Source organism: Leptopilina heterotoma, unplaced genomic scaffold, assembly GCF_015476425.1.
Source record: "Leptopilina heterotoma isolate Lh14 unplaced genomic scaffold, ASM1547642v1 Lhet_101, whole genome shotgun sequence".
In the NCBI taxonomy this organism is placed as follows: Eukaryota; Metazoa; Arthropoda; class Insecta; order Hymenoptera; family Figitidae; genus Leptopilina; species Leptopilina heterotoma.
Genome location: NW_025110815.1, coordinates 1,102,281 through 1,130,254, shown reverse-complemented (window position 1 = coordinate 1,130,254; position 27,974 = coordinate 1,102,281). Strand labels below are relative to the sequence as shown.

Sequence of the window (27,974 nt, the reverse complement as noted above, 5' to 3'; positions counted from 1 at the left end):
AGTAAAAATTCGGATTAATTCAAATTTGAAACAAATAAATAAAATAATAAATAAACTAATAAATTTATCTGTATGAAAATTTTTTCTAATAAAATTCTATCTCAAAATTATTAGTCAGAATATTTATTAGAAAGTATTTTCAAATAGCTAAATATATTAATTTCTTTAATAAAATCAGCTAAATGAAAATTTTTTCTAATAAAATTCTATATCAAAATTAATAGTTTGAATATTTATTAAATAGAATTTTATTAGCAAATATTTTCAAATAGCTAAATATATTAATTTCTATAATAAATTCAGCTATATGACAATTTTATCTAATAAAATTCTATCTAAAATTTATAGGTTGGAGTATTTATTGAACAGAATTTTATGAGGAAGAATTTTCAAATAACTAAATATATTAATTTTTATAATAAATTGAGCTAATAAAATTCTGTTTAAAAGATCGTACTATTAATAGTGGAATTATTCTAACTAATAATTTTTATAAAAAGTGATTTTGATTTCCACTTTTATGTTCCGAATTCGTGAATAATGAGTTTTCTCCCCAAGAAGTCTTCCACTATTTTCCATTCGTAAGAACAAAAAAAAAACTTAAAATTGAAATTTATTACATCTTCTTCCAGATAAAACATCAGCGTATCTCCGAACAACTTGATCCAGTTTCCCACTAACGTGCCCTCAAGTGAACGGATTACTTCTCCGTTTCAACGAGCCAAACCTCTTTTCAGGCTCGCGTATCACCTCAAACGGCGTCATAATCGTCGAAGAACTCGTATGTCTATCATCATTATTCTCATCACTCGGAAAATCCTCAAAACTCATATTACTAACACCCGCCGTCGCAACAGATGGACTTTTCTTACCTTTCGGCGTCTTCTTATAACTCGAACCCTTATTCTTCTGTCCAATTTTCACCGCCGGCAGAACATTAATACAATCATTTCGATTCTCATTAATCAAATGATATCTCGACTTATCCGTTTTCGACAATTTCTCCTTTTTATACTTGGGCGAGTCGTTCATCAATGGTTCCGGCGACATTGGCGACACAATATCCGAATTTAAATCCGTTCTCGAAACACTATTCGTCGCCTGGATTGTAATTCGTGTCGCGTGCTCCATTTGTCGTGTGAATTGTTGTTCCGATTGCACGCTCGTCGATAGAATTGACGTCAAGGCGTTGTCAACAAAATTCGGCGATTGCGACAATGGAAGTGAATTTGGACGTTCTTGCAGAATATTCAATTCCTCGAATGGTATCGATCCGAAGAGATCTTTTTGATCGTTGACAGGACATGTGGATTGAACGGTAACTCTGCCGAATTTCGACATTGAGGTGATGAAGCTCTCGGGAAAAAATTCTTGTCGCTCTTCTTGATAATTGTACGTGCCAATATTGTTGAATGAATTTGGTTTAAATGTGAATGGCGATGAACCGAATAGATCCTTATTCTCCAGATCGAAATTATCATTATCATCATCGTCAATGTTGACGAGAGTTGTGGAAATAATCGGCGAGCTTGTAATTGGCGTTGAATTGTGTGGCGAATCGTTGATACTTGGATTTTTTGGACTGTGACAGCTACTTTTTCTCGAACTACTCGATCTTGGGAAAGGCGCCAAAGCGAAGACGTCCTCCTCAATTCTCCAGATTCCATTCTTGACTTTCGATTTTTCATCCGAGGAACTGTCATTCAATTTCGATGTTGTCTGATATTTGTACTGATGACCAACAAACGGATCGGCGTGAATTTGCTCTGGTTTCGCTTCTGGATCGAGTTCGTCGTCGAGTAAAAGTGGCTTCTCTCCGTATTGATGGCCGACAATCGGATCGGCTTCGATTGTCGGTAAAGTCTCCCGATGATGATGATGATAACGTCTCGATTTTTTTAACCGATGATCGTCCTCATGGGTCGCTACCGATTCACATTCGGCGTGATATGCGGAACTTCCGCACGTTCTCACACTCTCGGATATTGTTTCGTCAATTTTTTCCCTCTCGTCCTCATTGTCGCCGTTACAATCCTCGTCGTTCATTGCCTTCAAATCGGATGCCGAACCGATTGAATCGTCTGATTCGTATTCAATTGGTGCGTTATTCAAATCTTGGGTGGTCTCCTTTTTTCTGCGATTTAACACTCCCTTTATACGTCGTCTCTTCTTTTTGGTACGATCAACGTTACGTTGGACGATTTCCTTATCGCTGTCGTCACTCGACACTTCGTCGGCGTTGAAAGCAAGTTTTTCGTATTTCGAACGATCTTCGATTGGCGCTTTCACAAATGGTGGCGAGACGGGACTAGATTCTGCAATTAACGACGCTTCGTCGTCAATTCCAGCGGCGCTTTCCGCTTCCGGACTCCAGTGCGTGAATATTTTCTCCCTTTCTTCATTGATCACTCCTGGAAAAATACAGAAAATATTCATTACTCACGATAACATTTTTTTTTAATTTCACGTGAAAAAATTATATTTCAATTGTTTTAAATTAGAAAAATATATTTAAATTGTTTAAAGTCAGAAAACAATATTTAAATTGTTTAAAATCAGAAAACAATATTTAAATTCTTTTAAATTAGAAAACTATATTTAAAATTATTTCAAAATTTTCAATTATTTTAAAATAGAAACCAGTTTTTTAAAGAATTGATAAACATTTTTGAAAGCGTTTAGTACTTACCCAAAAAATAGAACAATAAATAAGAATAGTAATAGAATTCGGACTGAATGTGCAAAAATAATTTTTCTTCACTTTCATTCAAAAGAAACAGTGCACAAAAAATTGACCACGCAAATTTTTTTCTTTTTTCTTTTTACCATAATATAACTGAGAGAATTCTAAATAGTAGAAAAGAATAATTTACAAGAATAGAAATTTGGAAATAAAACGACACAATATTTTTTTAAGCCTAGAAGGAGAAGGAGGTGTCTGATTAGGTCTGTTACAGTTTCGGTGTAAAAATGTGAAACAAAAACAGAAAGCGCAATTGAAATTTTGAAAAAAATAAAAATTCCGAGCACCTCAAATAAATTTTATAGGCCAATTTCTTTTTCCTTCTTTTGTTAAATCTATGCTTTTTTTTAAATAAGCTCTTGTGTTAGTACCGCCACCACCTAAGTCTGGAACAGTTCTAATCAGATTTTGGAGGATTAAGGATTTTCATTAAAAAACGCAGTAATCCCATTTTTTGACAAATATTTTCAAAAATTATAGAATAAATGAGTAAATAATTTTAAAAAACAAATAAAAGGGTTAATTAAAAGTTTATTAAAAGCAATAAAAAAATAATTATAAAAGTAATAAACTACCTAATTGAAAAAATATAAAAAATAAATTAAAAAAATATAAAAATAAAAAAAGTAAAAATAGTAAATGGAAGATAGTAAAAAAATCAATAAAGAAACAAGAAATAAAAAACCAATAATAAAAAAAAAATATTTATTTATTTATTATATTGAGTAAATAATAAAATAATCAAAAAATAAAAAAAAAATAATAAAAAAAATAGAAAACAATATTTCAATCATAAAAGCGAAAAAATGACCAGACGAATAAGTCGAAAAAAATCCTAATTTTTTTTTTTCGTGAATAATAATTTTGTACAAAAAAAAATCCAAAATCTTCCAAAACATTGCAAAATTACTATTTATTTATTCTAAATGGACAAAATTAATTCTTTTCAATTCCAAATTTTCGAAGAAGAAAAAGTCGACTTTTTTGTAACTAAAAAATTGTAATTAAAATTAAAATTGTAATTTTTAATTAAAATTGAAATTTTCTATTAAAATTGTAATTTTTAATTAAAATTGAAATTTTTCATTAAAATTGTAATTTTTAATTAAAATTGAAATTTTCCATTAAAATTAAAATTTTTAATTTCCTTTAAAAAATGAGTAAAACGAAAATCTGAAAAATTTTCCCAATCAGGATTTCTGCGTTTTTTTTTCTTAAATGTCCATGAGCAGAAAAAACAAGACTTTTTTTATGCTAATATATAGATGTTTTATTGCTGTAAACATTATTCATTATACACAGCAATTTATACGAAAAATTATAAGTAACCCATTATCGGCATTGCTCGTAATTATTCTGTAAAACAACTTTTTTCATTTGTTAAATCTCTTTCTTTTCAGATATATTTCTTTTCGTTTTCTTTTCTTTTTTTTTTCTTTTTTAAAATATTTTACACAGCGATTTAATAATTAAGAAGAAATAAGCATGCTTTGTCCACTGGTTTTTTTTTCAAAGACAATCGCATTAGTTGATTGTTTTTTTTTTTACTCTCGCCATTGAATATTAATTTTCGGAAACAAATATTATTTTTTTTTTTTGATTAATTATTAATTATTAATAGACATCGGAGGTGGGAAGCAATGCGGGACGAGGAATATAGATAAAATTCGAGTTTTTTTTGCAGATTAGACTAATGAGAAATTTTAAGCCTCCCAAACTCATTAGGATGTTCCAGACAGTGGACAGATGAATTAATTGAAAAAATTTTTTTTTATCTTAAAGGATCGCTTATTTAGATATAAAGCCTTTTTTTCTATACAGTTCGTTGACTTTGTTTTTTTTTTTTACTTTTTTTGGCTTTAAAGTCATTGAAGACATCTATCTCAGTGAGACGATGGAATTTTTTTCAGTTTTTTTTTTCTTTTTTTTAATAATTATTATTAGAAGTGCCAATTAACATTAGTGCCATTTTAATTGAAATATTTACAGAGTTATGTGAACAAGCAAACAAACCAACCCAATCATTTTTCTTTCAAGATGATTTAAAATTTATCGAGAGTTTTCTGTTTTTTTCTTTCAATTCACTGACTTAATTTTCAGTCGAATTTTTAATAAAAATACTAAATTAACTTAATTTATAAAAACAAATTTCAAAAGAATTTATGACTGAAATTTTGAATACGAAAAAAACGAATAAAACAAAAATTTCCAAAAGTAGAATTGTAATTACTAAATTTAGTGTTTTTAAGGAAAGGAATTTTTCAGAAATGAAAATAATAATAATAATTAACTAAATAAACTAAATTTATAACAAATATTAAGTAAATTTATGAAAAAAAATTTGGTACGAAAAAAAAATAAAACAAAAATTTCCAAAAGTAGAATTAATTACTAAATTTAATCTTTTCGAGAAAAAGAATTTTTTTTAATTAAAATAATAATTTAATAATTATATAATAATTATTACTTCAATAATCGATAATTAAAGAACAATTTTTAAGTAACAGTTTTGGAAAAATTCTCGTAAAAATTTTCAATCATATAATTTATATATAAGTCACCATGCACATCACATATTATTATTATTATTATTTTTTTGTTTTGAGGAAAGAAGATAATTTGTTCTTTGTTCGTTTTCTTTTCATGAAAAATATAGATTCAATTTTCCGGAGTTCGCATGCTAATTACATCAATCAACAATTATTAATTTATATATTATATGAAAGGAGACCACAATTATAGATATATTTATAATAAAGAGTTATTTAAACCCGAGTTCAGAAGAATATACACACGAAAAAATATTTGATCTTTTATTTCTCGCCCAAGCTGGAAGGCAGATTAACCAGCTGTTGCGATTATTATTATTATTATTATTATTATTATTATTATTATTATTATTATTATTATTATTATTATTTAATATCTATTTTCTTCTTTACACTAACATTATTATTTATAATATACATTTATAGTCACATCTGTGCATTTTAAATTTATTATTTCAAAAGAAAGAAAAAAAATAAGAAATAGAAATTCGCTGACAATTCAAATAAATTTTCATTCTAAGAAAAGATTAGAAATTTGTTCTAACAATTTAAATATTTTTTTTTTTGTATAATGAAAATTTTTTTTTTCAAAATTAATATAGAAGAAAATAAAACAATTTTGAAAATATAAAAAATTAAATAATTTAAAAAATATAAAAAATAACAAAATTATTTAAAAAATAGATAAGAAATAAAATTCAACAATAAAAAAATTTAAATAAATTCTATAAATTTACTTATTTACGGACATTGAGTAAATAAAAAAATAAAGCATTGAAAAATTATTTTTAATTTACAACTTTTTAAGAAAATTAAAACTTGTTTTAAAAATTGATTTTTTAACTAGAATTTTTTTTAAATTAATAATTTATTATTATTATTATTATTATTATTATTATTATTATTATTTATAATTACTATTACAATCCATAGTTATATTAAAAACTAAAAAATATTAAAAATAAATAAAAAATAAAAATTACTTCGTGATTTTTAAATTTTTGCAAGTAAAAAATTGTATTTGATTTTTCCTTAGAAAAAAAAAACAAATACAATAAAAAACTCAATGACAAATAATGTTAATAATATTAATAATTATTATACCTAGTTGAAACTTTAAAAAAAAATTAAAAATTGTTTTAAAAATTGTTTTTTTTAATTAAAAGAAGAAAAATGAATTAAAAAATTAGAAAAGAGAAGCAAACATAATAAATTAATTTTAATTAATATGTTAGAATTAATAATAATGGATAATAATAATAAAAATTATTGTATTTATAATAATTACAAAATTTGTAAATTAAAAAAAATTCGAATGAATTGTTAACGATTTTCTTTTTCTTTTGTTTTTCATTTAAATAGAAATTGTGTGCAGAAAAGTCTTTTTGAAATAGAGTGCTTTGATTTTTTTTTGTTATGAAGAAAGAAAGCTTATTGTTTTATTTTGTATATAATTATCTATTTTTTTTCTTTTTCATTTTGCAAAATAAAATCGAACTAGAACCGATTGTGTTATCGGCTTTTGTGCTTTGAGCGAAATTAATGTATTTTTTTGTTTGAGAAAAAAGCTAAGCTTGAAATTTTCAATTGAATAAAATTCTTCTTTTCTTTTTCGCAGTTAAACATATTCTATACATTATTGTTAAAACTATATACACTAAAAAGTATTTTTTTTTTGTTTTTGAGTAGAATATTATGAAAGACATTCTTCTCACTTAACTGTATATTTATAATTCAATTATTCCATCATTTATATCTCATATGCTATATTTAATTATTTATATATATTTATATCTCACATTAAATCTAATCGCACCATTCCTTCCATTTTTTTTCTTTTTTTTCATCAAACAATTCCATTTTTACAAGTCAAACTTTCGACTATTTACAATAATCGTCCATTCTTTTTGTTTCTTTAATGCAATTTTCTATTAGTAGAAAATTTTCTATTTCGTCGGTAATTGTCAGTTTCAAGTTATATTCTTTCAATTTTTGTTTTTTACATTAAACTAATTAGTAATTACAATTACTAATTGTTGATTATCGTTATTAGTTTTTTTTTTTTGGAAATTTTTGTCTTCTGTATTGTAAATTGAATTTTAAATTCGATGTTTCAAAAAATGTGATTATCGCATTCTACAAAGGTGAAAACAACTTATAATTTTGGTTTTTTTAATTTTTAATAAAATTTATTTTATATATATTTAAATATAGAATAGAAAAAGAATTGATGATTGAGCATAAAAATATAACTGAGCAAAATTTTTCTTTATAATCACAGAAGTATTCTCAAAAAACACCCATTATAATTGTTTCTTCTTTTTATTTTGTAAACTATGTATTTTCTAGAATATTTTTTGTTTCTCTAATAAAAAATAGTTTGGTGTTTATCTTAAAATTTTAGACAATTGAATTTCATATTTATCATAATCTCAAAATGTCGACTCTTTGGTTCTTATTTAAATTTTGATTTTTTTTTTCCAAGTAATCAAAATTGTTTCTCTTTTTTATTCTCAAGAAAAAAGCGATTAAATTCTAAAAATTGTTAATTTTAAATTCTATTAACTTTCATTAGCAAGATTGTTCTTTTTTCATTTATCATTTTTGTTGTATACAAGAAAATTAATATTTTGTAAATTTCTTTAAATTAAAATCTATTTATCAAATTTTGATTTTCAAAAATTAAAATTAAAAATTAAAGTAAAATCATAACACGGAGAAAATAAAAAAAAACTATGTACATTTTTGATTAGCCGACATATTGAAATGTCTTTTCTCCAAAAAGGAAGTGTTGGATTATTTTAATTAATAATAACAATAGAAAAATAACAAATTCAAAAAATGGTTTAATTAAAAAAATTCCTTCTATAAAAAAAAAACCCTTTTTTTAAATTCAAATCTTGTAAATAAAATAATTATATACTGTTCTATAAATCAACTTCTACACGTATTTTACAGAAATTGAAATGTAAAATATTTTTCATCACTTTAAATATAAAAGATAACGACTAGACTTTCATATGTAATTTGAATTAATATTTATAAATGACATAATTATAACTTTCGAATAAAATTAATTGGTAAATAATTACATTGATTCTTCCATTAATAACACACAAAAAAACAACTAATTATCTATATGAAAAAAAGTTCTTTTCTTTAATGAAAAAATAGTTTCAAAATTAAAGTAAAAAAAAAGTATTAATTAAAAATCCTGAGTTTTCGTCTTTTTTTAATCAAGTGGAATGGAAAAAGAATTTTTACACAAAATATCCACTATCACTATTTAAAAAAAAATTAAAAAGAAAATGTTAAAACATTAAAAAATTAAATTAAAATTCCTCTGGTCGTTTTTAGTTACGAATTAATAATTTTTTTTTATGAAAAATTTCAATGAAAATGTTTGTGAAATATATTTTTTTATTAATGGGACTAGATTGTGACTTGTTTGTGTTTTTTTTTCTTTCATAAAGCCTACGATTATTCTTTGTTAAGCGACGAAAGTTATTTTTAATATTTAGTCAATACCCTGATTAAGTCTCCAGAAATTTTCTTTTTTTTATATATATATATATGTATATAAATGACTATTGTAGCGTTTTAGCAACTCAAAAGAAAAAGAGAGAAGAGTATTTTTTTTCTATAAAGTAGAGAATTAAATAAAAATCTCATGCATTACCTCCAGCAATTGCCGTCGCCTTTGATCCCAGTTTATTCTTTTTGCTTGCTGAAAAAGAAAGAAAGTTACTAAATAAATAATAATTCAAAACCAAAATGGAAAAAATAATTTATAAAAATTAATAATAGGAAGAAAAATTTTTTTTAGAATTACACAATTTCTATTATTTTATTATTTATTTCGTTATTTATTGATTATTTATTATTTTTTTTATTACGTAATTTTAATAATTATAGTGATTAGAAGTTGATAGAAGAGTTTAATATTTAATTAAAGGTTTGGTATTTTTAAAATGAATTTCATACAAATTGGTAAATTAAGAAAAGAAATAAATTTGTAGTCATGCGTTGAATAAATTTAATAGATAAAAAACTAAGTGAATAAATAAATAAACAAATAAATAAGTAGATAAATAAGCAAATAAAAAATTGAATAGGTAACTAAATATTTAAACAAAAAATTTAATAAGTAAATAAATAAACAAATAAGTAAATAAATGAAAGTGAAGAAAAAAAGTAAATAAAAAAGCAAACAAATAAATAAATGAACTTTATGTAAATATTATTATTTATTATTATTATTATTATTATTATTTATTTATTATTATTATTATTATTATTTGAAAATAATCAAATTCTCTTGAGGAATTCTATTAAAATAATTTTGAAAAGAATTGAATTTCTGCAAAGGATTTTACTATTTATAAAAATAATTGAAATGTTTCGAAGAATTTATTAACATTTTAGGAAATAAATGAATTTTATGTAAATATTTGAAAATAATTAAATTCATTCGCGGAATTCTATTCAAATTGTTTTAAGAAGAATTGAATTTCTGCAAAAGATTTTACTATTTTTATCAAAATAATTGAAATGTTTCGAAGAATTTATTAAAATACTGAATTTATTCAAATCTTAGGAAATAATTGAATTGTTTTGCAGAATTTTATAGAAATATTTGAAAATAATTAAAAATTCTTTCGAGAAATTCAATTAAAGTTGTTTCGAAAATAATTTAATTTCTGTAAAGAATTTTATTAAAATTAAATATATATTCAAAATAATAGAATTGATCAGAAAAATTTTATTATTTTTTGAAAATAATTGAATTTTTTCAATTTTTTTGACGAATATATTTAAAAATTGCATTGAAAATAATTTAATTTTCAATATAGAATTTTCTAAAAATATTTTGTGAATAACTGAATTATATTTAGAGAATTTAATTCTATTAATTTAATTTAATTTAGATTAATTGAATTCCTGCAAAGAATTTTAATATTTATAAAAATAATTGAATTCTTACGAAGAATTATATTAAACTTTTTGAAAATCTAAACAATAGTAACTAATTTTGTACTTAATAAGTGAATTTTTTAAAATTTTGATTATGAAATTATTTAAAAATTTATATTTTAAAATAATAAATTTTTTAATTTGCATAATAACAAGAATAAATTGAAAACCACGGTCTATATTTTTCTTTCCTTTTTTTTTGGTTACTCACCAGGTAAACTGAATGGAGCCGATTCGAAAGGATCCTCGGGCACTTCCGTGTAAGACATAACTAAACTTTCACGACTTTTGACACCACTGATACTGCTATTGCTTCCTCTTCTAATTTTATCAAATTCAGCACCAAAAATATGATCCTCTGTTAGGTGACTAAATGGTTGAGCATCTTCAAATGGATTCCAAGCCGATACATCTGCACTAAGTGAACGACTTTCCATACCTGTGACACTTGAAAGCTCCCCCTGAAGATAAGCAAATTTATTGAAAAAAAATGAAGAAAATATTTCTCTAATTTTCAATTAATTCGTCAATTTTTCTAATAATCACCAATCGAACATTTTTGATAATATTCATGTTTTGTAAATAATTTAAGTTTTAATATTATTATTGAATATTAATTATTATAATATTTATATTATTTTTAAAATTTATTATATTTATAATAATCAATTCAATTAATATTAAGTTTTTTCTACTAAATACTTTAGTTCCAATCATTGACATCTGTTTAAATCGAATCTAAATCAAATAGTTGAATAATAAACAAAATATGTAGTTATTAGTTGAATTTTAGATAAATAGTTGTGATTCTAAATTTCTAAGAACTAATTCTACAATATGATTCTAAATTCTAAGTGCAGTGCAATAATGGTCAAATAAACGGAATAATTTTTCTTTTTTAGAGTAATTTCATAATTCAAAAAAAACATTTCAAAACAAGTAAAACGAATTCACTGTTATATTCTCATTATTGTGAGAAATTTCCAAATTTGTGCGATTTTTTGTTTGTTTAAAAGAAGTCAAGTTTGATTTAATGTTGAAATTTCTTATTAAATGTATTAAAAATTAGAAATTTTTAAATTTACTAAAATTTCAAATCGAAACCTTTTGAAATTCAATGACTTTTTATGTAATATTATTCATTAAATAATTTATAAGTAATAATTTCAAAATAGTTCTTCAAGAATAAAATGTAATCACAATTTTATTAATTTAATATTAAATCGTGTGGAAAATATTTCTATTTACTAAATTAACTTTTAAATCAAGACAAGAAACATTCAGTTGACTTGAAAAGATATTGTTCGTTGAAAAAAGAAATTTCGCGAGAAAGAAATTTAATTCACTGAGTATCCAATTGTAAATTAATCAAAGGAAACAGAAAAAAATGGTGCTCTCTATTACTTACAACACGTACATGCGAAGCGCTGGCACCAATTACAGGCTTTATTTCAATTGGCACCTCCGGTGTCAAAGGATCGTCCTGACGTGGTTTCACCGAAGCCTCATAAGGAGCCAAAAATTGCGATGTCTCATTAGCAAATACTCTGCGAATACATTAGCGAATTAAATTTAATTCCTTCATTTTTCTTTAATTTTCTTTATTTTTGTCAATTTTTTTTTTTTTTTTTTGAAAGGTAGAAAAAAATATTAACTCACTTATTGAATGCACTTGTATCACTGACATTTCTTCGATGCCTCGAAGAAATTAAAGTTGGACTATCAGGCGGCGAATTGCTTGAATTAATATTTTGACTTAAACTTTCGGTTTTAACGGAAACTGGCTTTGGTAAAATTGGAGGTGTCATTGTATTCGTTAATTTATTCGGTGTTAATTTTGCCGTTAATTGTGCACCGCCAATTAACGACGTTGGACCTGAATTTGTTAAATTTCCAAGGGTCATTTTTGTTACTCCTGGCTTTGGTGCAACCGACGGTGGAATTTTCGCCGGCGGTGGCATTGTTCGAGTATCGTCTTTAAATGGATCCGGATAACCTGAAAATCAATTATTTTTTTCTTGGAAAGTTCAATTTAAAATAAACTCACAATTCAAATATATGTAAAATGAGTAGAATGTAAAAATAGTAAAAGAAAATTATTAAAATAGCAAAAAGGAAATTATTATTAAAATAGTAAAAGAAAATTGTCAAAGTGTTGAAAGAAAATTATTAAAGTAGTTAAAGACAAAATATTCAGAATGCTTTAAAGATAAAAAAAATAACGAAAATTAATTAGAAAAAATTGTTTTCAATTAAAAATTATGATAATTTAAATTGGAAATTTAATTAAAAATTTTTACTAATTCCGATTTATACAGATAGTAATAATGGATTTTTCTTTAATTTTAAAAGATGACTTTTTGGTTACAAAAATTTCATCATAATTTTCTTATTTTTAAATCTGAAATAATTTCATTATTGCATAGAATTTTATTAAAATTTTTCAATAAGAATAGAATTTCTTCAAAAAAAAAAAAAAAACCGTTGAAGATAATTAAATTCTTTTAAGGAATTTCATAAAAATTGTGCTGAAACTAATTAAATTTTTCTAAAGAAATTCCTTAAAATTTCTGCAAATAATTTAATTGGTTCGAAGAAAATAAAATTTTTTTCAAAGAATTTTGTTAAAATTGTATTAAAATTATTTGACTTTTTCGAAAGAAATTTGTCAAAATTTTTGAAAATAATTGAATTCTTACAAATAATTAGATTTAAATTTTAAAAAATACGAATTGAATTCTACTAAAAAATTTTATTTGAAAACTATTAAATTCTTCTGAAAAATTTTATAACTTAAGTAAAATAATTCAAGACGGACTTTATTAAAATTTTAAAAATAATTGAATTGCTTCGCTGAATTTTATTAAAATTTTTTAAAATAATTGAATTTTTTAAAGAAAATTTATTACAATTTTTAAAAATAATTGAATTCTTCCAAAGAATTTAAATATTTATGAAAATAATTGAATTCATGGAAAGAATTTTATTATTTATGAAAATAATTGAATTTATGGGAAGAATTTAATTATTTCTAAAAGTAATTAAATTCTTGCGAAGCACTTTGTTACTTATAAAAAAGTAAAATTAAAAAAACTGTAGAATTAATAAAAATATAAATTCAATTGTATTGAAGAGAATTTAAATTGTTTGTAGGAATTTCATTAAAATTGTACTTTAAATCTTAAATTCATCTAAGAAATAAAAAAAATGTTTAAAAATAATTGAATTCTATCTAATAATTGTAGTAAAAATAATTGAATTTTTCCGAAGAATTTTATCTTATGTAAAATAATTGAAAAAGTTAAAAATAATTGAATTGCTTCGCAAAATTTTCTTAAAATTTTTGAAAATAATTGAATTTTTTCAAGGAATTTTATTATGAATTTTTAAAAATAATTGAATTCCTCCAAAGAATTTGATTATTTGTGAAAAAATTGAATTCTTTGGGAGAATTTTATAACTTATATAAAATAATTCAATTCTTGCTACGAACTTTATTAAATTTTTTAAAATAATTGAATTGTTTCGCAAAATTTTATCAAACCTTTTGAAAACAATTGAATTTTTTCAAAGAAATTTATTTTAATTATTAAAAATAATGGAATTTCTCCAAAGAATTTATTTATTTATGAAAATAATTGAATTTAAAAAAAATATAAATTCAACTGTTTTAAAGAAAATTTATATTCTTTGTAAAGATTTCCTTAAAATTGTACTGGAAATAACTGAATTTTTCTAAGGAATTTTAAAAGATTATTTGAAAATAATTGAATTCTATCAAAAAATTTTAGTGACAATAATTGAATTTTTCCGAAGAATTTTAATATTTATAGAAATAATTGAATTTGTTTTGAAGAAATTTTATTAAAATAGCATAGAATATAATTTAATTACTGCGAAGAATTTTATTAGTTATAAAAATAATTAAATTCTTGGGAAGAATTTAATTACTTATAAAAAAATAAAATAAAAAAAATATAGAATTGATAAGAATGGAAATTCTTTGTAAGAATTTCATTAAAATTATACTGTAAATAACTAAATTCATATAAGGAATTAAAAAAAATGTTTAAAAATAATTGAATTCTATCTAATAATTGTAGTAAAAATAATTGAATTTTTCCGAAGAATTTTAATATTTATAAAAATAATTAAATTCTTGCAAAGAATTTTATTAAAATTTTTGAAAATAATTAAATTCTTTTAAAGAATGTAATTATAATTTTTAAAAGTAATTGAATTCTTTCCGGTGTTGATATTGTTTAACAATATTATTATATCACCAAAATAAAAATAATAAAATATGAAATAAGAGAAAGTTCCTTTAAAGAAACTATAGAAAAAGAAACGAAAAGTGTGACAAATTATTAAAAGAAACAATTTTACCTGACGCTGGAAAGAGAGCTTCAAGATTGTCATCATTTGCCTTCGTCTCAAGTGGTTTTGAATCAAAATAAAATGTATTATTTTTCTCCTGAACAGTGACTGGTGATTGTTGCGTTAATGGCGAATGACTTATCAATGGACTCTGCGAATGATTAAATGATTGTGTTGCCGAATTTTGACCAAATGTTGCAACATTTTGATTTGGTGAGACAAGAAGTGGTGAGACTGGATTGAATTGAGTCGATGACGATGACAGTTGTAATGTTTGTTGCTGTGAATTAACGGAAATATTTTGCTGTACAATATTTCCAGTGACAAATGACGCTTGTGGTGTATTTATTGGCGTTATTTGTTGATTAATTTGTATATAAGAAACAGCATTTCCCTGGGGCGGTAATTGATTACCCTGACCGGATATTTGCGCCACAATTTGTCCACTAAGACTAATTGGACCTGTTGTGACGCCTTGGCCTTTTGGTCGTTGCCGTGGCGTCACCGATGTTCCTTCAACTGTTGCTGTGATGAGAGTTGGTTTTGTGATTTTTATCGATGACGAACGTTTCACGCATTCCGATTCCATTGGCGGTGATTGCAAACTATCCACTGTTGGCGTTGAAACTTTCTGCAAAATACATTTTTCCAAAATTGAATTTTATGAAGAATTAAATTATTTTCATAATCATTGTAATAAAATTCTTTGCAAAAAGTCAACTTATAAATAATAAAAATCTTCGTAAAAAAATTCAATTATTTTCATATAAATAATAAAATTCTTATCCAGAATTCACTTATTTTCAATTCCATTTTTAATTGAAATCCTGTCAAAATTTCAATTATTTTATAAAATCTTTTAATAATTCTTCAAAAAAATTCAATTATTTTAAAAAATAATTGAATTTTTGACAGGAGTTCAATTATTTAAAAACTTTTAATAAAATTCAATTTAAGAATTTTCATGAAATTCTTCTCAAAAATTGAATTATTTTTTTAAATTTTGTAAAAATTTATTTATTTGCAGAAATAATAAATTTCTCCAAAGGGATTTAATTATTTAAAAAAGTTTTATTTATATTCTATTTAAAGAATTTAATTATATTCAGAAATACTTAAATTTTTTATGTACTGAAAATTATCGAATTTTTGTGAAGTATTTATAAAAAAATTTGAATATATTTAAATTCTTTAAAATACTGAAGTTTTTTTAATAATTTTTTTGTAAATAAATAACATTTTTTTGGGAAGAATTTCATTATATTTCGTAAAAATAATGTAATTTTTTTAAATAATTTTAATTTAAAATTTTGAAAATAATTGAAATTTACAAAGAATTTTATTAAAAACTTTTGAGAGCAATTGAATTGTTTAAAAAAATGTTATTATAATTTTTAAAAATAATTGAACCTGTTAGAGAAATTTTATTAAAATTATCTTGAATATAATTGAATTTTTTTTTAGAAATTTTTATTAAAATTGTATTGAAATTAATTTAATTAATTTCTTAGAAGAATTTTACTATTTACAAAAATAATTGACTTCTTGCCAAAAAATTTACAATTTATAAAAATAATTGAATTGTTACGAAGAATTTTTTATCAGAATTGTTGAAAATAATTGAATTTTTATTAAAACTCTGAAAATAATTGAATTTAAATAATATTTTTAAAAATAATTGTATTCTTTCGAGAAATTTTATTAAAAATAATTGGATTCCTTTGTAGAATTTTATTATTTATGTAAATATTTTTATTTTTGCAAGAAATTTTCTTATTTATGAAAATAATTCAATTATTGCCGAGGCTTTTACAATTCACAAAAATAATTAAATTGTTTCGAAGAATTTTATCTGAACTAGCCAAACTATCCGCGCGCAAGCGCGCGGGAATGTTGTATGGGGCTGCTTATTTTAAACAATTTAAAAAATTATAAAGAAATAATTATTATAACCTAACAAAGAGATTTAACTAACTAAAATTCAAAAAATTTCACTCAATGGTCTCAATTTAAATAGAATTTACATTACTAGACTTAAACTATGGCTAGAACAATTACAATTAGTATCTGGGTCATCTTTTGCATTGCTTATTTTATAAAGCCATTTTAAATTAAATACTTTTTAAAGAAATAATAGTTATTACACACTGAAAAAAGTTTTACTTGAAATAGCGATAAGTTTCTCTAGAATAACGAAAGTATTAATTGAAGCACTAAATAATTTCGCTACCAAAGTGAAATCTGTAGTTCATCCAGCTAAATATTTTTTGCCGTGCATAACGAAAAAAGAATTAAATTAACATCAGATTTTCTACATTCAAAAAAAAAACGAATTCAAATGGAAATTAATCATTTTACAACTTAACCAAATTCACCCCAGAAATCACTGAATTCGATAATTTAGAAGAAAGTCAGACAAAAGCAGGGTTCCTACAAAATCTGGAAATCATGGAAATCATGGAAATGGTATGGAATTTTTAAAAGGCTTCTGGAAATCAGGGAAATCATGGAAAAGGCCTGTAATTTTTAAAAAATTCTAAATTTTTTCAGTTTTCCATTTTTTTTCTTGAATAAAAATTCAAATAATAATAAAGCTAAATGGTATAAAAGAGAAAAAAAATGTTGAATTTTAAGAAATTAAATTTTTCGGATTTTTGATAATTTTTAATAATTTTTTATTTTTTTCCAAAGAGTCGAGACAATTTAATAAGTAAAGTATTTTCCAAAAGCACAAAAAAAATGAAGCTAAATCCCATAAAAGAGAAGAAAAAATGTTGAATTTTAAGAAAATCGGATTTTTGAATTTTTTCGAATTTTTGATAATTTTAGATTTTTTACCACAGAGTCGAGACAATTTAATAAGTAAAGTATTTTCCAAAAGCACAAAAATAATGAAGCTAAATCCCATAAAAGAGAAGAAAAAATGTTGAATTTTAAGAAAATCAAATTTTTGAATTTTTTCGAATTTTTGATAATTTTAGATTTTTTACCAAAGAGTCGAGACAATTTAATAAGTAAAGTATTTTCCAAAAGCACAAAAATAATGAAGCTAAATCCCGTAAAAGAGAAGAATAAATGTTGAATTTTAAGAAAATCGGATTTTTGAATTTTTTCGAATTTTTGATAATTTTAGATTTTTTACTAAAGAGTGGAGACAATTTAATAAGTAAAGTATTTTCCAGAAGCACAAAAATAATGAAGCTAAATCCCATAAAAAAGAAGAAAAAATGTTGAATTTTAAGAAAAACGGATTTTTGAAATTTTTCGAATTTTTGATAATTTTAGATTTTTTACCAAAGAGTGGAGACAATTTAATAAGTAAAGCATTTTCCAAAAGCACAAAAATAATGAAGCTAAATCCTATAAAAGAGAGGAAAAAATGTTGAATTTTAAGAAATTCGGATTTTTGAATTTTTGATAATTTTCGATAATTTTAGATTTTTTACCAAAGAGTCGAGACAATTTAATAAGTAAAGTATTTTCCAAAAGCACAAAAATAATGAAGCTAAATCCCGTAAAAGAGAAGAATAAATGTTAAATTTTAAGAAAATCGGATTTTTGAATTTCTTCGAATTTTTGATAATTTTAGATTTTTTACCAAAGAGTCGAGACAATTTAATAAGTAAAGTATTTTCCAGAAGCACAAAAATAATGAAGCTAAATCCCATAAAAAAGAAGAAAAAATGTTGAATTTTAAGAAAAACGGATTTTTGAAATTTTTCGAATTTTTGATAATTTTAGATTTTTTACCAAAGAGTCGAGACTATTTAATAAGTAAAGTATTTTCCAAGAGCACAAAAATAATGAAGCTAAATCCCGTAAAAAAGAAGAAAAAATGTTGAATTTTAAGAAAAACGGATTTTTGAAATTTTTCGAATTTTTGATAATTTTAGATTTTTCACCAAAGAGTCGAGACAATTTAATAAGTAAAGTATTTTCCAAAAGCAAAAAAATAATGAAGCTAAATCCCGTAAAAGAGAAGAAAAAATGTTGAATTTTAAGAAAAACGGATTTTTGAATTTTTTCGAATTTTTGATAATTTTAGATTTTACCAAAGAGTCGAGACAATCTAATAAGTAAAGTATTTTCCAAAAGCACAAAAATAATGAAGCTAAATCCCATAAAAGAGAAGAAAAAATGTTGAATTTTAAGAAAATCGAATTTTTGAATTTTTGATAATTATCGATAATTTTAGATTTTTTACTAAAGAGTCGAGACTATTAAATAAGTAAAGTATTTTCCAAAAGCACAAAAATAATGAAGCTAAATCCTATAAAAGAGAGGAAAAAATGTTGAATTTTAAGAAAATCGGATTTTTGAATTTTTTCGAATTTTTGATAATTTTAGATTTTTTACCAAAGAGTCGAGACAATTTAATAAGTAAAGTATTTTCCAAAAGCACAAAAATAATGAAGCTAAATCCCGTAAAAGAGAAGAAAAAATGTTGAATTTTAAGAAAATCGGATTTTTGAATTTTTGATAATTTTCGATAATTTCAGATTTTTTAGCAAAGAGTCGAGACTATTAAATAAGTAAAGTATTTTCCAAAAGAACAAAAATAATGAAGCAAAATCCCATAAAAGAGAAGAAAAAATGTTGAATTTTAATAAAATCGGATTTTTGAATTTTTTCGAATTTTTGATAATTTTAGATTTTTTACTAAAGAGTCGAGACAATTTAATAAGTAAAGTATTTTCCAAAAGCACGTAAATAATGAAGCTAAATCCCATAAAAGAGAGGAAAAAATGTTGAATTTTAAGAAAATCGGATTTTTGAATTTTTTCGAATTTTTGATAATTTTAGATTTTTTACTAAAGAGTCGAGACAATTTAATAAGTAAAGTGTTTTCCAAAAGCACGAAAATAATGAAGCTAAATCCCATAAAAGAGAGGAAAAAATGTTGAATTTTAAGAAAATCGGATTTTTGAATTTTTTCGAATTTTTGATTTTTTACCAAAGAGTCGAGACTATTAAATAAGTAAAGTATTTTCCAAAAGCACAAAAATAACGAAGCTAAATTCTATAAAAGAGAGGAAAAAATGTTGAATTTTAAGAAATTCGGATTTTTGAATTTTTGATAATTTTCGATAATTTTAGATTTTTTACCAAAGAGTCGAGACAATTTAATAAGTAAAGTATTTTCCACATTAAAAAGTTTGACATTAAAAAATATATAAAAAATGCCAATACTTAACCCACAAAATTAAATTTTCAAAATAAACAAATGAATGCAGATAATTTGCTAACGGAAAGGAAACTTACGATTATTATAATGTATGTATATGTATATGTATATTTCTATTTTCTATAAGGCTGCGTCTACAATAGAAAAAAATAATGTGTAGAAAAATGTGTAATTTGTAGTGTAATGTGTATTGTTTTTAGCACTGCCAACTGTCAGGGTCAATTACACTATACATTACACAATTTTCTACACATTATTTTTTCTGTTGTAGACACAGCCTTAAAACGTATAAAAAACAAAAGAATAACTATAACTAACTTCAAGTGTGGACAGAGATTCGGAAATCTGGAATCACGACGATTATTATATATAATTTTTGGAAATAATTGAATGTTTTGAAGGAATTTTATTAAAAATTTTGAAAATAATGATTTTTTTAAAAGAATTTCATCAAAATTGTTGAAAATAATTGAATTTATGTTAAAATTCTTGAAAATAATTGATTTTAATTAATATTTTTTTTTAAATAATTGTATTCTTTCGGGAAATTTTTATTAAAATTGTATTGAAAATAATTGAATTCCTCCGAAACATTTTATTATTTATGAAAATATTGAAATTCTTGCGAAAAATTTTATTAAAATTTTTAAATAAAAATAAGCAAGAATATTTAATATTTTGTACTTAATAAGTGAATTCTTTAAATTTTAAATCTGTAATACAGTGAAACAAAATGAAATGAAAATAAAATTAAACTTATATTAAATCTTGCTTAACTTATTTAAATTTGAGTTCGAAATTTTGATTTCTTTAAATATTTGCCTAAAAATGTATTCTTTATGAAAGAGAGACGAGTAAAGAATTGTTTTTATTTCTGAATTGGAAAAATTTTAAAAGGGAGGACAAAATAAATTGACAGTGATAATAATATTCAATGTGTTAAAGTTTTCATTGTTTCTTTCTCTTTTTTTTTTTGCATTGAAAGAAATGATGAATGTCACGTCACTTGCACGCAACTGTGAATCTGTATAAACACGAATACAAAAGAAAGAGAGAAGGTCAGAAATACTCTGGCTATTGTCACCTGTCAGCGTTAGTATTTATAATATTGATTTTTAATGGCAACCGTCATTCAGATCTTAATGAAGTATACATAAAAATTAAAGAAGCGCAGCTAACTGCTTTAGGTACTCAAAAGAATACTTAATAACAGTATTGTTTCTTGCTTTATTCATAATTTACTAAAATTAATTTGCCTTCCTAATTTATATAATTAAAAATTATTCTCTATACAGAAATTAATTTTCCCTTTTCTTTTTTTTTCTAAAAAGAAAAAAGATTACTTTAAAAAACTAATCATTGTTTTTAAATAAAGAAAAGAAAAAAAACTAAAGAATAAAAAGAAAAGTTTATATCTCGATTATGTATAATGTTAATTGAAAATAAAAATTGCCTTTCAATTTATTAATCGAAAGGAAAATATTAAATCTAAAAGCAAAAAGGGAATTTTTAAAGAAAAATAAAATTACTTACATGTAAATTTTGTACTGGACATTCTTTGCCTTGAAGTTGAAAGGCAATAACTGAAACTTGATAGATATCAGGTCGTAAATCTGGATCAGGTTCAAGCATATAGCGAATTAACGAGTGAAGTCCTCGGCTATACCTAAAAATATTTTTCTCCTTTTTTTTCTGCAAATTTTTTTTCTCATAACTAGAGGGAAAAAATAAGACAATCTACAAACCTTGAATTATCGGGAATAGAAAAATTTCCAGATTGTATGGCAAGTGTACTTTCTCCAAATGGTAGTGTAAAAAAGCACAGCTTATAAAGTAAACAGCCGAGTGCCTTGAAAAAAAAAATTGAAAATATTTTGAAAAAAAAGAATTAAAATAGAGATTTTTTTTAACAATTACTTTAAAAAAGTTTAAATAAAGTAAAATTATTAACAAAAATGAATTTAATGATTTAAAGAAGAAAAATGTGCAAAATTGTTTTTTATTTACCCAAATATCTGCTTTGGTAGTAATTGCTTTTCCACAATACATATCCACCATTTCTGGGGCTCGATAACTAAGAGTCGTGTATTTTTTAATTTCCTCCTCGACAGTCGAAGCTCCTTGAACATTTGGATTCAGAGTTTTTCCCGTGGCCGAACCAAAATCACACAAAACATAATTTCCCGTTTCTGCTAATAGTATATTTTCCACCTGGAGGTTAATTATATTGATTATTAACATTTATTCTCCAATTTTTGTAATAATTTCAGATTCAACATTTTTAAACATTCAACTTAAATTTTATTTATATAATAAATATTACAAGTAATAATTATTGAACACAAATAAAATTTAAGTAAAAAAAAATAATAAAATGTAAATAATATTTTAAGACCATAATTTTTTTTATGAAACTGACCTTAAGATCTCTATGAACAATAGGCGTTTGACAATGATGTAAACGAGAGACAGCTTCACAAACATCACAAAATATTTGAAGCACTTCTGGTTCAGTGAATCCAGTTTGTAATCTGAAACAAATTTTTAAACAAAAATTTTTTAAATTCAATGAACAAAGAAAACGAATTTAAAAATAAAAATTCTATTATCTGTTTATTTACGTTTTGCTTTATTCTAATTACTAGAAAATGTTACGCGCGAAAAGTGATATTCAATTTATTATTGTTATGCAAATTACAAAATTTTTAATTATTAAATAATTTCATAACCAAAATTTGAAAAATTAACTTATTTAGTACAAAAGTAATTATTATTGTTTATATTTTCAGAAATTTTTTAATAATTCTTCGCAAGAATTCAGTTATTTTTATAAATAGTAAAATTTTTTATAAAAATTCCATTATTTTTAATAAAATTCTAGTAAAATTTCACGAAAGAATTCAATTATTTTCTAAAATTTTAATAAATTTATTGAAACAATTAATCTATTTTTATAAATACTTAAATTCTTTGCAGGAATTAAATTATCCAATTTTTAATTCAATTTAAATAAAATTACACGAAAAAATTTAATTATTTTCAAAAATTTACATAAAATTCAATTTTAACAAGAATTTTAAATTCTCTAAAAATAATTTAATTATTCTCAAAATATTCAAAAAAAAATCTATATGAGAAATAAATTACTTTCAATGCAAATTTTAAATATATTCGTCAAAAATTTTTTAAAAATTCAATTATTTTCAAAAAATAATAAAATTCTTCTGATGAATTCTATTATTTTGAATATTCTTAATTTTAATAAAATTCTTTACAGAAATTCAATTATTTTCTAAACAAATTTAATTGAATTTCTCGAAAGAATTTTTAATTATTTTCAAATATTTCTATAAAATTCTGCAAAGCAATTCAATTATTTCCTAAAATTTTAATAAATTCTTCGAAACATTTTAATTATTTATAAAAATAGTAAAATTCTTCGCTATAATTCAATTATTTTTATAAATAGGTAGTAAAATCTTTTGCAGAAATTCAATACTTTTTAAAACAATTTTAATAGAATTACTTTAAAGAATTTAATTATTTTCAAATATTTACACGAAATTAATTTATTTCCTCAAATTATAATTAATAAATTTTTAATCATCAAAATATTCTGTGAAATTCAATTATTTTTAATACAATTTTAATAAAATTCAATTGCTTTCAAAATTGTTAATTAAAATTATTTAAAAAAAACCCCATTATTTTAAAAAAATTCAAAGAAATTCTTTAAATTATTTTCATAAATAAAAAAATTCTTCGAAGGAATTCAATTATTCTGTTGAAATTTTTTGATAAGTTTCTTTCCAAAAATTCAATGATTTTCAATACATTAATTTTAGAATTGAAAATATTTAAAAAGAAAAATTTTTAAAAAAAGTTAGGAAATAAAAAAGCAATGCATACGTGAATTTATTTGAAACAAAAGCTTAAAAAAAGCACTAATTAATTGAAAATAGTATTTTTTCTTTTAATTCTATTTCAAAATGTAGTCACTGAACCTGCTATTCATCATTTGAAGAACTTGAGATTTGCAAAACGGCATAAGGAGCAGAAGTTCGTGAACTCCACCCCCTGTGTGACTAATACTGCTGTCCACATATCCTATAATGTTCTTGTGACCACTCAGGTTACTCTGTATTAAAACAAAAAAATATTAACCTCCAAAGAAATTAATAAATAATAAATAATATTTTTAATTGAAAATTTACAATTTCTTTCTATCGTTAACATTTCAAAAGACAAAGTATGCAATCATTCCTTTTTTTAAATATTTTTGCTAGTTAACTTTCAACTAAAAAAATTGATTTTCAATTTTTTTTTTAGTTAATTTTTATTTATAAAATAAATATTCATACGAAAATTACTTACCGCGATTTGTATCTCTCTCTTGCAAACATTGAGATCATGTTCATTGTTGACATACATACGTTTAAGGGCATATCGACCACCTGAAGATTTGACTAGGAAGACTACGGCGAATCCACCTGAAAAATCAATTTTTTTTCATTAAAGAAAATAAATAATTCGTTCGAAAATTTCATCATCTATTCAAAACAAAAGGAAACAAAAAGCAATTTTCTCTTTTTCCACTTTAAAATAATATTTAATTTGATATTAAAACAATTCCGAAGCGCATTAAAACGATGTCGTAATCAAGTTCGTCCTTGGTTTGTAATTCATTCAGAGAAAAAAATAGACATTTTTAATTAGTAAATGAAAAAAGGCATTAAAAATTAATTTTTTCAATTAATTTTGTCACTTAAAATTGTGTTTTCATTACGTTAATCGATTAAATTAATTAACTTCATTATTTACTACAATTCTGATGGTTTTTGATTTTTATTTTATGAAAAATTTTAAGTCTATTTATTAACTAATAAATTAATAAATAAGTTAGTAAATTAATTGCAAGCAGATAATGAATTAATTTTAATCGACAATAATTCTAATTGTTTTTAATTCTAATAATAAAAAATTTATGACTATTAATTAATAATTAATAAATAAGATAATTAATCAATTACAAAAAGGTAAATAATTAATTTTAATTGACAGTAATTATAATTGTTTTTAATTCTATTAATAAACAATTTAAGACAATTTATTAACTAATAATTAATAAATATTGATAAATAATTTAATCCATTAGTTACAAGTAGATAATTAATCATAATTTACAATAATTCTGATTACAGGATCTATTTTATACTTGATAATCCAATAAACGAAAACAATAATAGTGAAATAGAAATAATTATAATAATTAAAAAAGAATAACAAAAATAACAATTAAAGAGTAAAATAACCTAAATATGTTAATGTCAAAAAAAGTTAATTATTAAATTGAAAAATAAAAATTTTTTTTATGACAAGTTTTATTTTTCCATTTTATCTTCCGCTCCCTTGAAATATTGATTTTGTTACTAAGCGGAGAGTAAACATTTTTCCAAAAAAATAATATTCGCACTTTAAATAACAAAGTAGGCATATTTATAAATAAAATAAGTAAAAGGAACACCTTTCACCGAGAAATTTTTCTCTTCTCTAAATTAAATTTTACTTTTCTGTCTATTTAGATGAACTTTCTAATTATTTCACGAATGAATGAATGTCGTCGAGAAAATCAATTTAATATAAGTGATCAATATTTCATTACTATGGAAACTGAAATAATTAATAGCCGATGTATCGCATCTTATTTAGAATATTCACGATCAAACGTGCCATTAAATGATAAATCACACCTAAAGTTATTATAATTTTATGTTCAAAATACTTTTTAATGGCGAACATAACCTTAAATTATTAAAAAATACTGTTTACAGATAATAGTTTTTTTGCTTTTTGTTTTTAAGTAAAATATATATTTAAATATTTATACTATTTATACCTATTGCTTTTAATATTATTTTACCTAAAATTGATCTAGTTTTACAATTAATAAACGCCTTTTAATAAACAAATATTTTTTTGTTGACAATTTTTAACGGTTAAACGAATAGAAACAGCAACTTGAAGTTGTCTGTAAATCGGCACTGTAAACAGAGTTGAACCAATAGAAAACCACCTGCAAATTACCCAGTGTTGTAAAGTAATTTTAACATAGCTTAATAGCTAATTAGTTAATGACAATAATCTTTTAATTAACGTTTACTAGCTTTACACAAAATGCATTCCTTTTAATAAAGGGGGAGGGGGGGTAGTTCAAAAACGTGAAAATCTAAAAAAAGTCATTTACGTATAATTACGCAACTCTTAGTTCCCAACCCTGATTTTTGGATTTTATGTTGCAAACGTGACACGATTTGTAGACAACTTCAAAACACGATTTCATTAATAATTAAATATTGATATTATTACATTTTATATTCAGCTTAAAATGATCAAATAACGATGTAATTATTAAAAGCATTTGTTATTGTTATCTCAAAGAGATAAATTACGATGATTTGTTATCACTCTAAAGAATTGATATTAAGTAATATATCGATTTGTTCAACTATCTTTTCTCTACAAACAAAAAAGAGAGAATAAAAAGAGAAAATTCGTTTTTCCAAGAAAGACTAAACAGTAAAAATACTTGTTACCTTGTTAAATAAATTGTGTCAGATAATGTACGATAAGAAGAATAATAAAATTGATACAAATTATAAAGATAAATATCGCAGTGAATTTGTTTCTTCTTAAAGTGTTATACATTTTTTTAGATTAAAAAGAATAACTTCTTAATTTTAACTGAAGTCTGTTAGTTTTGCGTCATGAGTCACTTTACTGACTTCTCTCTATTTATTATCATCATGTATTATACATTCGACTTAAATTTTCATATAATAGAATCAAAACAATAAGAACTGTCGACACAATGTTCGAGAAAAAAAAATTAATCATCTCTTTTTTTGTTTGTAGCCGAAAATAATTATTTTTTTTCTCCAAGTAAACACTTTTTACGAAATGAGTCAGAAAATACGATTTAAAAATCACGGACGAAAATAATTACCTATTTTTTTCTTTTTACGATAGAAAAAAAAATCTGTCAACAAGGTTATTCGTAAATAAATAAAATATGATAAAAATTTAATTTCAAAATTCCGCACTGTTTCTGAATTCCATGCTCGATAAAATAGAAAAATTTTCATTAATTTAATTTTCCTTTATTTGCAATGAGATTTTTATTATATTTAGTAAATTATTCATTTTTAAATTAGATCGAATTTTATTTTTTTTCAACGCAATTTATCGATTAAATGGCCAACTTAAAATATGCGCAATAATAAATTCTTTAAATTGATCGAAGCTAAAAATGATAACATCCCCCAAGAACTATTAATTAAAATAAATCGAAAAAAGGGGAAGATAACCTACAAAAGATAACTTTTAAGAGAAAAAATTTTTTTTGCAATAATAAAAATCAAATCCAACCAATCCAACAAAATGAAAAAGTCAGAATTCAAAAATTACTGAATTAAAATCGAGAAGTAGAAAAAAGGGAATTTAGAGAAAGGGTTGATCAGGGGGAAAAGATCGAAGGGGTTTGATATTTTTAATATATAAATAATAATATAACTTATAACGGAAAAATATCATCCAGGATCAAAGATGGACGAAGGTGACCGGGGGGGCAAGCGGGTGCAAAAAAAAAAGAAAAGAATAAGATAAATTTTACAATTACACTGTACCTTCTGCAAGAACTTCCTCGACGGTCACTGTATGTCGTCCGACAACGAACACTTTTCCCAAATAACCGCTGGGCTCTTTCGACGTGTTGTCGATTTTTGAGAATAGTTTCTTCATTTTGGCACACGTCCTCGGCCCTCCCAATACCAAAGTGGCTTGACATTAAGGTCTTGTCGCCCGATTAATCAAATATACTTTTTATGGTTCCTAATATAACCGATCGATTCAATATAGAGTCGGATCGGTGCACAAAATATCCACGTCTCAGTTAGAATATAATTCACGATGGTTAGTAACTGCGTTTAAATACAACCAAGAGAAATCAATTTTATCATGATAACAGAAAACGTATATCAGCCAGCCGACATTTTCAGGGCTGCGCAAACTGAAATGATTTTAAATGCGCATGCGTCAATTTGCGAAAATTCAACCGGAAACATATGTGCACCATTTCCTTTCTAATGTC

At 23.1% G+C, this 27,974-nt stretch overlaps 1 protein-coding gene across 2 annotated transcripts; it reads right to left on the bottom strand.

The window, feature by feature from the left end:
* Positions 1-318: 318 nt before the first annotated feature.
* Positions 319-27,896, bottom strand: LOC122500555 (AP2-associated protein kinase 1). 2 transcript variants are annotated; one of them, XM_043609549.1, is made up of 13 exons: positions 27,511-27,896; positions 24,203-24,318; positions 23,833-23,966; positions 22,248-22,359; positions 21,836-22,039; positions 21,574-21,677; positions 21,362-21,494; positions 14,653-15,274; positions 11,926-12,262; positions 11,684-11,813; positions 10,478-10,727; positions 8,972-9,019; positions 319-2,411 (listed from the first exon to the last, which is right to left on the bottom strand). In XM_043609549.1, exons 1-13 carry the CDS (start codon positions 27,623-27,625, stop codon positions 688-690), a joined length of 4,029 nt encoding a protein of 1,342 aa, XP_043465484.1. In that variant the 5' UTR covers positions 27,626-27,896; the 3' UTR covers positions 319-687. The 2 variants fall into 2 exon arrangements, with proteins under 2 accessions (XP_043465484.1, XP_043465475.1); XM_043609540.1 differs by having other exon boundaries at positions 320-2,411; positions 11,675-11,813.
* Positions 27,897-27,974: the final 78 nt, after the last annotated feature.

Excerpts from the sequence above, each read along its gene's own strand:
- LOC122500555 (XM_043609540.1), bottom strand. The coding sequence starts at position 27,625 with ATGAAGAAACTATTCTCAAAAATCGACAACACGTCGAAAGAGCCCAGC. Across the intron at positions 21,495-21,573 it reads TCTATTCCCGATAATTCAAG|GTATAGCCGAGGACTTCACT; the intron begins GTTTGTAGATTG and ends AAATATTTTTAG. Across the intron at positions 2,412-8,971 it reads GGCGACGGCAATTGCTGGAG|GAGTGATCAATGAAGAAAGG; the intron begins GTAATGCATGAG and ends GTATTTTTCCAG.